The sequence below is a fragment of the Bubalus kerabau genome, chromosome 1, assembly GCF_029407905.1.
Source record: "Bubalus kerabau isolate K-KA32 ecotype Philippines breed swamp buffalo chromosome 1, PCC_UOA_SB_1v2, whole genome shotgun sequence".
In the NCBI taxonomy this organism is placed as follows: domain Eukaryota; kingdom Metazoa; phylum Chordata; class Mammalia; order Artiodactyla; family Bovidae; genus Bubalus; species Bubalus kerabau.
In genome coordinates, this window is record NC_073624.1 from 93,738,249 (window position 1) to 93,753,356 (window position 15,108).

The window sequence follows — 15,108 nt, forward strand, 5'->3', positions numbered from 1 at the left end:
TAAATCATTATAAATGACAAAGGCGATGTCTGGATTTTTTTTAAGTCTTACTGAAATGTGCAAAGTTTTAGAGTAAGGCAGCGAGGTTTATGCTCAAAGAGGAAAATGATGCTCAAACATACAAAGGCTGCAGGGTTTGCAAACTCAAAGCCTTTGGGGCTGGAAGGAAATGAGAAGGCACAGACTGCATTCCATTAAAAATGGATAGCTACCATGCAGTGTAAGTCAAATGCACTTTCATGAAGGGGTGTGAGCCTGGTGTTCAAAATGTTCTGGCTTTTCAATCAGATCAATATGCAGAGACTTTCTGCAGAAAGTTTTAAGTATTTAATGTTTTATTATAAAAATGTTATGGAAAAAAATTCTGGTTAGGAAGAAGAGTCAAAATATCTATAACCCATACGTGGGCAGGCAGTTTACAACATGTGGACCAATCTTCCAAGTCCCAGTGTGGGTCTAGTCTCATACTACTTGGTATAAATAAACTTAAAATGCTCAGCATTCCCTAGGAGAGTCAGCATTAGAAACATCAGCCACTCCAGGAAATAGACTTTGGCCTAGAAATGGTGTCTGGAGTATTAATGGGAAAAGGGGGAAGACAAGACATGGTGGGACTATACACACTTTAGAAAGAACACTAATGCCTCCATTACCTTCTGTTGGGCTTTGTAAAGTTCAGTGTTAGAATTCTTTTTATACCTAAAATGCTAGAATGCGCTGAGTTCCAATGTAGCATGGAAAACTATTGGTGAAAGCATGATTTCTGGATATTGTTACTAGGTAGTAAGCTCTTTGGAAAATACCATCATATCTCTGAAAAAAAAAACTCAAGAAAAACAACAACAAAGAAAAATAATAACCACAGAGCACACCGACAACCAGGATGAAACAAGACTGCCAAAGAAAAGAAACGTCTTCTTTTGGAAATGATGTGCTAGTACCAGGAGTTACCAAGGGTTGGTTGATTAAATCCAAGTCAAGTTTAACTGGCCACAGTCAAGTATCACTTTAAAAATCGGTCTATTTGACCAGTTCATTCTGAAAAAGAGCAGTGCTCTTTTTCCTTTGTTACATGTGATTTAGACAAAATAAATACGGTTTATCTGAACAAATTTGTTTAAAAAATACAAAATATCATTTTTATATAAAACTCTACCCAAACCAGTAAGTTCAGGTTTACATAAACATACACACACATATATTTAATTCCAGAAGTCCAGGCACAAGCCCATGGGGTGTGTGGCCACCATAGGCTAATCACTTAACTTGGGCAGTTGTAGGACTGTGGTGAGGTGGTGGGTCTCTGACCTACTCTTAACAGCTGTCAGCTTTAACACCCTTCCCATGAGGAAATTTTTACCTTTTGTTCAAAATGTTTGAACAAAACTCACCACTGAACAAACAAGAGAAATGTTAACAGGACACTTGGCACAAAAGGACTAAGAGAAAGTGGGTCTTATATAGTCCCTTAGGCTGTCCGTCATCTAGACACAAGTGAGTCAGCGTCCACGGTGTTCAGAAGGTAGAGTTCAGGTTGAACTGTCAATCCCAGATGGTACTGAGGACAAAAAGATGGAAAAGGGTTAGACTGATTTATTGGCATTCAAGTATCTATAATCAGCATATAAAAGTAGCTCTTATTTCAGTTCTGCTATATTGATTTTCTTCCAGAAAATAAATGGCTTATAAATATATGAATGGCTTACTACATATATAAAATAACTGACAGGAGCTGAAATAGTTAAGGATTTGTTAATGCCAAATACAAAATTCGCACTTTAACTATTCTTGTGACATACTCTACTTCGGCATGGGTGTTTCTGATCAGGATATTAAGAGCAAATGTACTGTGAGCTTTTATACCTTAATACTAAGTGTGTTAGAACTCAAATTTCAGGGAGTTCCCTGGTGGTCCAGTGATTAGGACTCTGTGCTTTTCCTACAGAGGGTTCAGGTTCAATCCCAGGTCAGGGAACTAAGATCCTATTAGCTGCACAGAACGGGCCAAAAAAAAAAAGAAAAGAAATCAAATTTCAAATAGTCTAAATTCTGAGCCCTATTGTCTGGGCCCTAATTATCCTTTGGCACCTGAGCAGAAAAAGCCTTTCGTTAAACAAAAGAAAGAAACATAAAACGGCATGTGCTAAGAGAAAAGGATCCCAGATGTTTATCAGACTTTATAAGAATTACTTTAGCTGCCTTTAAAACACATTGCCAGGAACTTCCCCGGTGGTCCAATGGTTAAGAATCCAACTTGCCAGGCAGAAGAAGGTGTGACCCCTGGTCAGGGAACTATGATGGCACATTCCTGGAGGCAACTAAGCAAGCTCTGGCTCTGGAGCCCACAAGCAGAAACTAGAGAGAAGCCTGCACACGGCAATGAAAGATTCTGCGAGATGCAACCAAGACCCAGTATGGACAAAAAATAAATATGAAAACAAAGCAAAAAAATATATTGCCAGACTCACTCCAGGAGGCCTAATCCAGATGATCTGTATCAGCATTTGTGAAGTTGTAGCTTACTCTTTTCCTCTCCTTTGCATTCACCATGGGACAATCACTGAGTCTCCTTTTAGCCCTACCGGTATCACCAGGGGTTTTAGGAACATTGTTGCCCCTTGGTACCAACAGCCTCTGTTGGGCCGTTCAGTTGTCTCATCTGTATAGAGACTGAACCTTCTGTTGGAAGAATCAAATGAGATCATGTGAGTGCTCAGGATGCCAAATGCACACTATAAATTCACAGAAATATTTCTAGTAGAATACAGTGCAAAAGGCACTGGGGCTGGGATCAAGCTCCAACTCTTCCATTTCCTATGACCTCGAGCAAGTTATGTATCCTTCTTGAGCCTTATCCTACTCCTTTGTAAAACAGGAATAAATGCTGCACTTTAAAATGCCAAGGACATTAATAAACTATCTCATTTTGTGTGTGTGTGGGTGGGTGTGATGTCGTGTCCGACTCTGTGATCCCATGGACTGTATAGCCCGCTAGGCTCTCCTGTCCATGGAATTTTCCAGGCAATAATACTGAAATGGGTTGCCGTTTCCTAATCCAGGGAATTTTCATGACCCAGGGATCGCACCACGTCTCTTGCGTCTCCTGCACTGGCAGACCGATTCTTGACCACTGCGCCACCTGGGAAACCTATCTCATTTTAGTCTTCAGCAATTTTTTTAGACATTAAAAATGCCCATCAGAGGTTTATGATGACTGTGTGAAGATGAGACAAAATGGGGCCCATGATAAAACTATTCTCAACTAGAAGGCTAGGAATTATTGAGTCACACTGGCCTTAGGGCAGAAGCACAGCACTTCAGGTTTCAGCCTTTATACTCACTTCAGGGTTTTATGACTCAGGTTTTAGTAACCAAGAGCAATTGTCAGATACACTGACAATCCACTGCGGCCGTTTCTTAAGTGAACTACGGTGGTGGGGTGGGCGTGTAGTAAGCAAGGGCTGCATTTTTAGCCCTATGACCTCCAGGTTGTATCATTCATGGCTTAGTAGAGAAAACTCCTTCACTGGAAAAGTTTGTTGTATTGCTCGGGGACACTGAGAAATGGAGCTAAACAGCAGAGGAACTGGCTAAACCTTTCAAGGGCAGAGAGGTACTCAAATGAATAAACTATCGGTTCTTACTTATTGCTGGCCCTGCCCATTTTCCACATCCACCAGAAAAAGCATTCAGGTACTTTTGAAAATTTAGCACAGACCAGGCATGCTGCAATTCATGGGGTCGCAGAGTCGGACATGACTGAGCAACTGAACTGAACTGAACTGAACTGAAACAAAATTAGCCTATGAATTGGTAACTTTTGACCTAAAACATATTCTAGCACTCATCAGAGTATTAAGAGGAGTATCTTTGATATGGTACTGTTCTTGGTGCTGCTAAACACCAAAGCTTGGTGTCCAAAGTATACTCTTAAGTGTATACTACATATTGTATCAGATGATTAGTAAAAATAACATGGGTTCTGGAACTAAGTTAGTCAGGCACAAATGCCAAATGCCTGCTATTTAGTGATGTGTTATTTTAGTTTCTGGCCCTTCAGTCGCCATATATATATATATATATATATATATATATATATCCTTTTGCTGTAAGAATTACATGAGATCATGTGCGCGCTGAGGGCTTCCCAGGTGGCTCAGAGGTAACGAATCTGCATGTCAATGCAGGAGGCCCAAGAGATGCGGGTCCAATTCCTGGGTTGGGAAGACCTCCTGGAGTAGGAAATGGCAACCCACTTGCATATTCTTGCCTGTAAAATCTCATGGACATAGGAGCCTGGCGGGATACAGTTTATGGGGTTGAAAAGAGTCAGACACGACTAAACCTGCATGCACACACACACACACACGCACAGTGTGCTCAGACCCCAAGTACCATAATAATGTGTTATTTTTACTGTTCCAAAGCTAAGGTGTCAAAAGACAGTGACACATCTGGACTCACTGGTGCTGTCCAAGGGAGGAACACAAAGCACTGCAGAGGGCAGAGCGAAAGGAAGTCTCAAACCAGGATCTTCCAATTGTGATGCATCCTATGTTAGCTATGAAATTACACCCAAATAAAGAGTTGCCTGGTGTCTTAGTGGTTAGAATTCCAAGCTTTTACGCCATGAGTCCAATTCCTGCCATGGATTCAATCCCTGGGCAGGAGCTAAGATCCCCGAAGGCATATGGTAGAGCCAAAAAAAGATTAAAAAAACCAAAACAAAACCAGGGTAAGAAGGATGAGTTAAATGAGAAGAACAACATGGAAAAGAAAATTCTCAGATGATGTCTACGGTGTTTATTCACAGGATTTAGTTCCTGTAAGACAGACAGGGAAGGCTTGCAACAGAGAAAGGGAAAAGGAAGTTCTAGTGACACTCTTGGAACAAATTAAGGGTTGACTTAGTTTTTCATGCCATGTGTTTGGTGACAAGCCTAGCAGTTTACTGTGTCTGAGTTTTGTATTTCTATCCGGTCTTTGTATTTATATGCTTTCATTTCTAAGTTAAACAATTTTCCTTTCACCTTCCAAATACTCACACTTTTTACTGGCAGCATATACAGAATATAAACGCCTACCTCAATGGTGAAACAAGACTACAGACAGAAAAATGTTCAGCTTAGAGCAGAAAAAGGCAGAATGACAGTTTTTTTCTCAATTTTAAATATTTTAATGATGTAAACTTTAGCAATGGCAAAACTAATTAAATCAGTGATAGAAATTAGTGCTTGGTGTCTATAATTCATCAAGTCTTCTGGGAACTAAACCTATATTGAGCCTTGAACAAACTCAATTTGAACCTCAAGAGTCTCCTCATATACATTTTTTTTCAAAGGTAAATATGGCAGAAATATATGATCCCAGGCAGGATGAATCTAAGAACATGAAATCACACATTCGGAGGAACACTAAACATGAAAGGCTGAGTATACACATGAAGAGCTGACTATAAATTACACGCAAAATTTTTATTTCATGCCTCCATGAAACACCCCAACACCTAGATGTACAGGGAGGTCAACTGTATTCCTCTATCCCTTCTAAAGAGAAAAATCATGAACAGTGTGAATCTAGTATGTCAGTCCAGGTGGTAGTTGATGTTTCAGTATTTCAAAGTTGTTGAGATCCCACTCATAGAGTATTTTCAAGGTTTTAATAAAAAATATCCAGGAAACCAAATTGGAAAAAGGAAAAAAAAACTTTTTAATTACAAACCAAGTTTACATATTGTTAAATGGTCCCTAAAAGCTCATTGTAACCACTCCTAAAACCACTAGCAGGACCTCACAGGAGCCAAACTGCAGTTCTTGCCCATTGCTGATAATTCCCAGTATGCTATAGCAGCAGTTATTTCATGCCACATTTATAAAGAACAAGGACCAATTTACACAAAGTACAATTGTATATCCTTAAACATTTCACACAAACAGAGTGCACACGCTGGCACTGGAAGATGTCAGCTCTAAACACTGTTTACTGTACCCAAAGTAGTGGCTGAATAGAAAGCACACTTTCTATCTGAAAGCATTAGGTGGAATACAGTATGGGAGTGTTGTTAACACTGTAAAATACTACACACATAGTGACATAAACTGACATTTAACTGGGAAAAAAGTTTTCATCATTGAAAGACATATATATAACTTGGAAAAGAAAACTAGCAGCTTTTACCTGGGCTTCTAAATATTTGTGAATCTGAGACTGACTGCACCCAGCCAGACTCCAGGCAAAGGTAAATGATGTTAGTGTACCATCTTTTACAAAGAATTTCGTCAACATGGCCCTCACCTACTGAGGCCAGACAAGAGCTTAAGAGGTCAGTTCCCGATATCTCCAGAGTGCCCTTGTGAACAGCTTAGGGGATGATGGTAGGGGAGAGGGAGGAACGGTTGGGGAATCTGTCTCTCAGGATTCTGTGCTATGTCACTGGAGGGGCTGAGGTAAAGGTATGGTCAGTGGAACACAGAAGGTTACCCTTAAAGCCATGTAAAAGACAGTCCATTCAGTCTGTGCTTTTGACTGTGTACAAAGTACTGGAAACAATGCTTTTAGGGGCTCAGGTGAACAGAGAACATCAATCAATAGGCACTCCAGAAGGAAGACACCAGAAATGCAGTCCTTCAATTGCATTCCCATTACTGTTCTCACAAAGTCAGTGGCTATAAAAGACCTGATTATTTATCTCCACCGGACAATGTGACTTGGTTTAAGATAATCACATGGTGTCAGGCTCCACATGTAAAAATGTCAGAAGTGGCTGAAGAGCAGCAGCTCCATGCTGAAGGGACCCATCTCCTCTGACTCCAGAGCTCCACCATCTGGTCTCAAAGTTTTTCCCTCTGAGAGAATGGCTGAAGAGAGGTAGCCCAGTGCAACCCTGCAGAGAGAACTTGGCAACCAGTGACACCAAAGGACTCGCTGAGAGGGAGCGAGCTTTCCAACGCTTACATCCAGAGCTCCTGAGATTGCCTTGCAAGTCGTCTTGGGCATGCTTCAGAAAAACATGATGATTCTGGTAGAAGGTGTTTTTTAGGAATAAAACAGATGGCTCCTCTTCTTTCAAGTTTTTTCACCTCACCCCAAAGTCTCTTGAGAACATCAGTTCATAAATGCTACCATCTTTTTCTATCACTACCCTCCTGGAGGAGGAAGGGGAAGGTTTCTCCACTCTAAGTGCTCAAGAAGAAATACCATCAAGAGAGCTCTGTACTAACATGAAAGTTATTAAAATTGGGACTCCCAAGAACATTTCAGTAAGCTCTCAATCTCTGAGGGAAATCATCAGAGTGATTTTTGAAAGAGATTAGTATTAGTCACCATGACCACAAGTGAGTTTTACCATCTGTCCATTTATCATCTTCTTTAATGCTTTCTTACCCCTCTTAACTTTCAATGAAATTAAAGTAAAAATAAGTTAAAAGAATCCTGAACCTGATGGAGGTAGACTATCTCATAATTTTATCTTTAATATGAATCAAACCACCCTAACTGAGATTTTATTTTTTATAGTTAATTCAAAGGGTATGCATAAGCAAAGTATTTCTCAGACTTTTAAATCCATTATCTTTTTATAAATAAAACTTGCATACCTATTCTGTAATTTGTATTATGTTTTTTTAACATATAGTCTTGTTAAGAATCATGCATTGAGAACTATCTCACATAAAGATAAAACAACTGACCCTGGGACAGTGAAAGAATTCAGTGCTGTTTGAGAGCAGGTATCAGGCTGTCAAAGATCCTAAATCCAGTTACCAGGTTAGGAGTTCAGGAGGAAAAATAATGCTATCTTTCAAACAAATATGCAACAATGTCTTTCCCAACAAACGGCTGAGTCCTAAATGCAGTCTGTGCAACAGCACATACCTTTGGCTATGTTCACACAGTAAACCATAGAAACACACTGGCCCTGATGGCTACCTGTGAACAGTGTTTACTTAGTATAGCCAGTGGTGGCTTCTTCGGTCAGCAGGACTTTAGAGATGCTTACCGTGTGCCCACAGTCCAGGAAGGACATGCCCAGTGCAATCAAACATTGCCAACCCTAAAAGAGAAAATATGGTCATCATTCGCTGAGCCCTCTGGAGAGCCCACTTACCCCACTCACCGCCCACACTGCACTGCTCAGATGCAAACCTCTTTGCTGTACTAATTTCAATCCTCAGCTCCCTCTGTTCCTACTGCTTTGTGTTTGTGGTGTGTTTGTGGCAGAATTCCTTGAAGACCACTACCCATTTCAGTCCTACTCCACTCCTCACAATGCAGGGCAATGACTGACTGGCTAATACAACTGCAATAGTCTCCTGGACTGAACAGTAGGAATTCATCTAGAACAGTCCTCAGCCTTGAAAATGGGTCTTCAACATTTTCTACAGCCTCAGGGTGACTAAGAAAGACTTGGCACTGTCATAACTGATCTGCATGAAGGAAGGATCCTCTTAAGTTCTACAGCACTCTTTTTTTTGGGGGGGGGGGGGTGGCGGGGCGGGTTGCAGAGCTCAGTTCCCTTACCAGGGACTGAATCTGGGAGCTTGAAGTGAAAGCCAGAAATACTAACCACTACGCCACCAAGAGTCACCCTACAGCGAATTGTTAAAACAATTTCTGTCAAGGTCATACTGAGTTACTTGGGTTTCCTGGGAGTAAGTCCTTGTATTGTAGGGTCAGTATTATCTTAGTGTGCCCATGGTTTACTGAGGAGGAAAAAAGCAGAGCTGTATCTATCCAAGACATAATTTCTCAACATTCATTAAAATGATGTTCCCAATCAAGTATCTGGCAGACCCTGACACGGGGGCTAGGTAAGTATTGTCAGATGAGCAGGGGGTTTCTATCATCCAGTCTTCCCATTCTCTGTAGCAGACATGGTATAAATTCAGCTGTCCCCAGTCCTCAGCCCCTGTGATTTTTAGAGAAACCTGTCTAGAATAATGAGGGAGATGTGTTGTTGGCATAGCTGCTTTTCATTGATATAAGTAATGTTACAGAAGAAGGTGAAAATAGAGAAAAGAATATATCCATAATCCCACCATCCAAAGGCAACTACTATTACCATTTTACATAATTTACTCTAGACTCTTGACCATTTTTTTTATTATCTAGGTGTTTATAATTCTGCATTCCTTTTCTTTTCATTATTATTTATTTATTTTACATTCCTTTTTGATATAGCTTGTTTTATAACCATCATTCTTTAGTAATTCTAGAATAATTCAACAAGAGATTATCACTATTTACTTGAGTCATCACTGGACAGCTATTAAGCAGGAGAGCTGGGCAGGGCCGTGAACCCACATGTGCTCCCTCCAAAGATTTGAAATCACAAGACACAGCTCCATTCTCCAACCCCATCTCATACCACTCTATTTTCTACACGGCTGATCTTTGAGTTCTTCAAACATACTACACTCTCGTTAGGAATTATTAGGAATGGAAACCAGACAGAGTGACAGATTTTGAAAAATGATAGCTCTTAGGAACAGAGGGAAAATTTATGGTTAAAAATATTCTTTAGTCACAGCTGGTTTAACAATTTCATACAAATTGTGTCAGTAACCTGAAGACAGGTAACCATATGCTCTTTTGGGTCCTTTCTCTTCTGAGTGTTAGATGCACCTCACCACCCCTGCCTCCTCCCAGCTGGACTTACCAAGTAAAAGACAAAGCTCAGATAAGCCACGCTGACCACTGCAGCCACCACGTACAATGCCACATGCCCTAGATCCTGCACATAAACCACGACAAAGTACATGTTGATGGAACAGATGATAAGGACCACAATACCGCCTGCAATCCTCCAGCCTCTGTCAAAAGAATCAGCACAGTTATTGGTAGAACAGTCCAACCTGCCCACAAACAAAAAAAAACACTGTGTCTTTTGGGGTGACAGGACAGGGGTAAGTGGCATTTAAAAACAAACCAAAAAGCTTATGTCCCAGATTAGGTTAAATGAGCCAAAGTTACACAATGATAGGGAGAAAGAGGAAGAAGAAAAAAAAAAACACTATCAAATAATCCCTATTATTTAAGCCCCTAAAAATGCAACAAGCCTTACAAGTGAAAAAGTCATGAGTCTCTAGAGACGCAACAAGTCATTTAAATACCCCATGTACTTTAGAGATGTATATAAAAGGTATTAGCTTATGCCTCCCTCATTAAGATCATTTAACATGGATTTAAGATACTTTATCCTTCAGTGGCTGAAGTTGAAGAGTTAAAGCCCTAAAAGCTAAAAAATTTGCCACCAGAAACAAAAAATGTGCTTGCCCTCTGTTGTTAAATTCATGGTCTCCATTTTCTTTGATTTTTTTTACACTGAAGTATAGTTGACTCACAATGTTGTGTTTATTTTTAATTTTTGGCCACACCCTGTGGCATGTAGGACCTTAGGTCCCTGACCTGGGATGGAAATCGCACCTCCTGCGCCGGAAGGCAGAGTCTCAACCACTGGACCACCAGGAAGTCCCCAACAGTCTCTATTTTCTAAGTCAGAGATTGAGGGGGCAGCTCTAGAATCATGTCTTAAAGCACATAGTCCCCCTATGACTTAATTTCTGACTGGTCAGTTTGATGAAGATACCCTTCCCCCCCACATCTTGGGGAACTAACAGAAGTGCACTCACAATCCATTGGCAAATTCACTCATCACAGGCCGCAAGCTCGTAAACGTGAGGATGGGTATGAGAGCAAAGGGAAGCTGCAAAAGAAAAAAGTAAGATCAGACAGGGCTACGGGGGTTCCTGTAACATCCTAGAGAGCAGCACAGTTAGCAAAAGGGAACCACAGACCCTGCCTCACCTACTCTGTGAGAAATGATTCCTGTCATCGCAACATGCTGGAGGGTTATGTGGAAATCTGTAGCATGAACCTAGCGTCAGTTATGCTCACAGTGTCTACAAAATTTCTATCTGCCTTGCCTTCTTAATCTCCATAATACCCAACAGTCTCCTTTACATTATTTAATGTTTGCTTTGGTTAATGAATAATTTTGTGTTCTATACGTAATTACAGCTTATAATTCCCATTCAACAGGCTTAGAAAAAAAACAAGTCACTTCTAAAAACCTTTTAGATAACAGAGATTTCATATGCGTTCACCATAGACCAAGACTGTGCCTCTTTCTTCCTCTGAATTTTCCCCACACCCACACTAGGCTTGGTATCTAAGGGCAATACAGAATGCCTCCTGACTCAACGGGATATGAGTTTCCCCAGCTCCCTCCTCACCTGTAAGCTCTGAAGAACATTCAGGAAGTCATTCATTCCTGTTAGATGCTCCACGTCTTGGAAGACAGCCACAAGCAGAGTGGGGATGATGGCAATAGAGCGGGTAAGAATCACTCGGGCAAAGCGTGACCACTTTAGGTTCAGGAATCCCTGGAAGAAAACACAGAAGGAATATGAGTATCTGAAAGAGGAAACAGAAAAAGGTCTGAGGAGGTTTGGGAAGACCTTAGAGGCACAGAATTAAGAAAGGACAAAAGGGCAACGTCCCCTTCCTCTCGTCTATCCCAGTCACAGCAGCACGTACCTCCATGACAAACTGGCCGGAATAGGTTCCTGTCATGGTGGAGCTCTGCCCCGCAGCCAGGATCCCCACCGCCCAGATGTAGAGAGCGGCAGGCCCGAAGTAACACCCCAGCACAACACCCTGGAGAGGCAAGGGAGAGAGATCACCTGACACAACACCCCACAGTGCTCCTCTGCGTCACCTCTCCCCATCCTGGCTACGCACCCACCTCTACCGAGCGCTGTGCTGGCACTGTCCCAGAAGCGAGACTCGGGTCCTGACCTCATTCTAGAGGCTTTCAACCTAAAGTCTGCTGGATGGGCCCCCATTCCTCCTCAGCCTAGTCCCTTCTCTTCTCTAGGCTCCTAAAGCCTTTATCCTCAACTCATATGTTAAGTATCAAAAAGAAAAATGACTATAACACACTTCCCAAATTATATTCCTAAACACACTATTCTGGAAGATGGTAATAGGAATGGAGAGAAACCTCCAATAAATTTCAGAAATGTTAAATACTATGTGTTGTGTACCACTGGAGGTTCATAATGTAATCAGCATAAAAGGGACAGAGAGGCCCCAGTAAAGACCACTTTACTGGAACTTCCCTGGCAGTCCAGTAGTTAAGACTCTGTGATCCCATGCAGGGGGCAGAAATTTCATCCCTGGTCCGGGAACTGAGATCCCGCATGCCACACAGCACAATCTAAATAAATAAATAGTCTTCAGCCACACACACAAAAAAGACCACTTTACCAGGGATACTTCTTTAGTCTCCCCAATTAACACCTAGAAAACAATATGCTATCAACATGTTTGGGAATTGCTGATACAATTAAATCATCTTGTCAGCTGATCTCCTATTCCCTTCCACGTAATCCAAAAGGCTTGTCTGGCATCTGGACCTCTGAAAAAAAGACACTCCACAGAAGATATGCTGAGCTCTGAAGTGAACCCACTAAAAAGACCAGAGACTATGCTGAGAATCTTGATTCAGGAGCAGAGATCAGAAATCCGGACACGTTTACCCCTTTGTAGATGTCCACAGCCAGTGTTGAGTTATCGTCTGGGAAAAGGTGAGCGTGAGGACTGCTGCTGTTTTTACAGACCGCAACCTGGAACCAAAGCAGTTTAGGATCAACTTTTGAGTCTAAAACTCAGAGAAGACCTCTCCAACAGCTCACACACAGACGGATCATCTAAGAAACGAGTCCTGCAGGTGAGACACTGGACACAGGCTGATGACAGCAGAGGCTGGCGGCAGGTCTTTGAGCTCTGCCTCCCCACTCTTCCTACGCCCCCAGGTCACCAAAAGCTTTTCCTCGAGTCAGAGTGTGCATGGTAATACACGAATGCTGGGTCATTTTAAATAATAATAGGAGGTGAGGGCCCTTAAATAGACTTCAAATATGAGAGGACGCCCAGAAGAGGGTGGCCTATTCAAAGCAGAGCCAGGAGTTAGAGGTCCTATGGGTAGGAATCAAAGGACTTATCAAAACTAGATTGGCAAAAAAAAAAAACACCTAGATTGGCAATCAGGAGTCAAGAGGACAGAGAATTCAGTGTGATAAAATAGCCCATCTAGCCACAGCTTTATTTTCTGTTGGTTGACTCCTCCCGCCTGTAAGCACTAAATGGCAGGACTGGCAAGCAGCCAGTAGTTGGTAAACAGGAAGCAAAAGGGGATGAGAACGAGCCAAACAGACATGAAGCCACCAACAACGGCACGAGGCAACCTCGGACTAAGGCACGCTTCCTTACCTGTTTAAAGCTACGAAGGAGGGTCTGGGCTTGGTCACAGCCCCACATGTAAACCTGAGTAGTGCCATGACTCAGGGGCAGCACTGAGATCCATTTCCCCTGCACTCGAAGTCACTGTCACGTTTTCCTGCCCCAATGCAGCCTCCTCTTTACCCTCACATCCACTACTACCCAGGACCCAGGCTTACTTACCACCTGCTCGTTGGTTTTCCCAAAAAATGCTTCGGCAAACACCGAGACAACAAAGACGTTGATGATAAAGGAAACAAAGAGAGCAATGCAGGATTCAATGAAGAAGTACTTATTCGCTTCTCGAACTTCCTGCTTATTGGCTCGGTCTACCTGTCTGGACTAGAGAGAACAGCAACAGTCACTTTTTGATGAGTTGGAACAAGTTTCCTTGTGATATTTCATAAGTCTGCAGTCAGCTGAAAGGCCTAGGGGGCAAACAACTGACCACATGAAATGTGAGGCTCCACTTACATCCTGGTTCACTGAGTGAGTAAGAAGTCATGACCCTTTGATGACATCACATGTCCCAAAGAGGAAAAAGTGAACGAGTGACTGCTGAGCCCTCAGTTATGTGGCTGGAAGAACTGCTGACCTATGAGAACAATCTGATTTCAGACCTAATGGGGACACCACCTTAATTACAAAGGTCTCTGAAATCTTCCAGCAAACGATTGTGATGGATTAACTGGTAAAAGACAGATTAGGCTCTTTCCTCCTGACCTCCATGAGGCCGTTCAGGCACCTGAGATTTAAAGACAAGAGACATGGTGCCCCTTCAGATCTTTTAAGAAGGACTCTAGTCCCTTCTCTATGTCACCTTGGTCCCATCTCTGGTCACCTTAGTGATACAAGAGTGTGCAGTCCAACTGTGGAAAAACACGTGCTCCTTCAGGGCTCCAACAGTTGTGAACTAAGTGTGTGTCCCTTGCAACGAAAGGAAAAGATGCCATGAAACTACACAGGCCACTGAGATAAGAAAGGTCTTGCTCACCTTAACTAAGGCAGAATGCAGGTACATGTTGTGTGGCATGATAACAGCGCCCACGATGCCCACAGCCTGCTCAATCTGTGGGGTACGACAGCCTGAACAGGATGGTAGGAACATGCCTTTGAGGACCTGGGTCTGGCTGGGTTTCACTGTAACATACTACACACAAACAGAACAGCTATTAGTCTTTTCTGGAACATGAGACTAGGGAGTAACACAGTACTAGAAAACACTGCATCTTTACTCCTTAAACCCCTTCATCAACAACTACACAGGAAATGAGGAACACAGAACCACCCAAAAAAACCAAGCAGCACAGTTCAGAGAATTTAGGAATGGGGTATCCAGACACTTCACACTGTATTTTAGATACACGAAATCGATGTGTAGTGCTGCTGCTCAGTCATGTCCAACCCTTTGCAATCCCATGGACTGCAGCCTGCCAGGCCCCTCTGCCCATGGAATTTCACAGGCAAGAATACTGGAGAGGGGTGCCATTTCCTCCTCCAGGGGATCTTCCCCAAAGACAGAATCCAAGTCTCCTGTGTCTCCTGCACTGGCAGGCTGATTCTTTAACACCAGCATCACCTGGGGAGCCTGGATGTGTTGAGAATCTTATTAATATTCTAAAGAAATAAAACAGCTGCTAAGGGCCTTATTGATATTATTGTCACAATAACTCCTGTGAGACACACCTTAGAACAGTCGATTCTTGATTATCCACACTAATCATGCTTCCATGTTCATCTATGTATAGAAAAATCACTAACACTTGCCACTAGCATCTGCTGAGACGCACTGAGAAACACTTTTTCCTGGTTCAGCATTTCTCTTGA

At 42.2% G+C, this 15,108-nt stretch overlaps 1 protein-coding gene across 7 annotated transcripts in view; it reads right to left on the reverse strand.

Moving 5' to 3' along the window:
* Positions 1 to 351: 351 nt before the first annotated feature.
* Positions 352 to 15,108, reverse strand: part of SLC11A2 (solute carrier family 11 member 2) — a 31,724-nt gene continuing 16,967 nt past the window's right edge. For 2 of the 7 annotated variants that reach the window (XM_055583509.1, XM_055583513.1), the window contains exons 9-17: positions 14,276 to 14,431; positions 13,465 to 13,623; positions 12,540 to 12,626; positions 11,536 to 11,655; positions 11,232 to 11,381; positions 10,629 to 10,702; positions 9,656 to 9,809; positions 7,997 to 8,050; positions 5,072 to 6,883 (exon numbers count right to left, since the gene is read on the reverse strand). In XM_055583509.1, coding sequence (XP_055439484.1) covers positions 6,722 to 6,883; positions 7,997 to 8,050; positions 9,656 to 9,809; positions 10,629 to 10,702; positions 11,232 to 11,381; positions 11,536 to 11,655; positions 12,540 to 12,626; positions 13,465 to 13,623; positions 14,276 to 14,431 — 1,116 coding nt within the window. In that variant the 3' untranslated portion in view covers positions 5,072 to 6,721. Of the gene's footprint in view, positions 1,559 to 2,474; positions 2,680 to 5,071; positions 6,884 to 7,996; positions 8,051 to 9,655; positions 9,810 to 10,628; positions 10,703 to 11,231; positions 11,382 to 11,535; positions 11,656 to 12,539; positions 12,627 to 13,464; positions 13,624 to 14,275; positions 14,432 to 15,108 lie in introns of those variants that run through there. The other 5 variants (XM_055583502.1, XM_055583507.1, XM_055583521.1 and 2 more) reach the window with 4 other exon arrangements.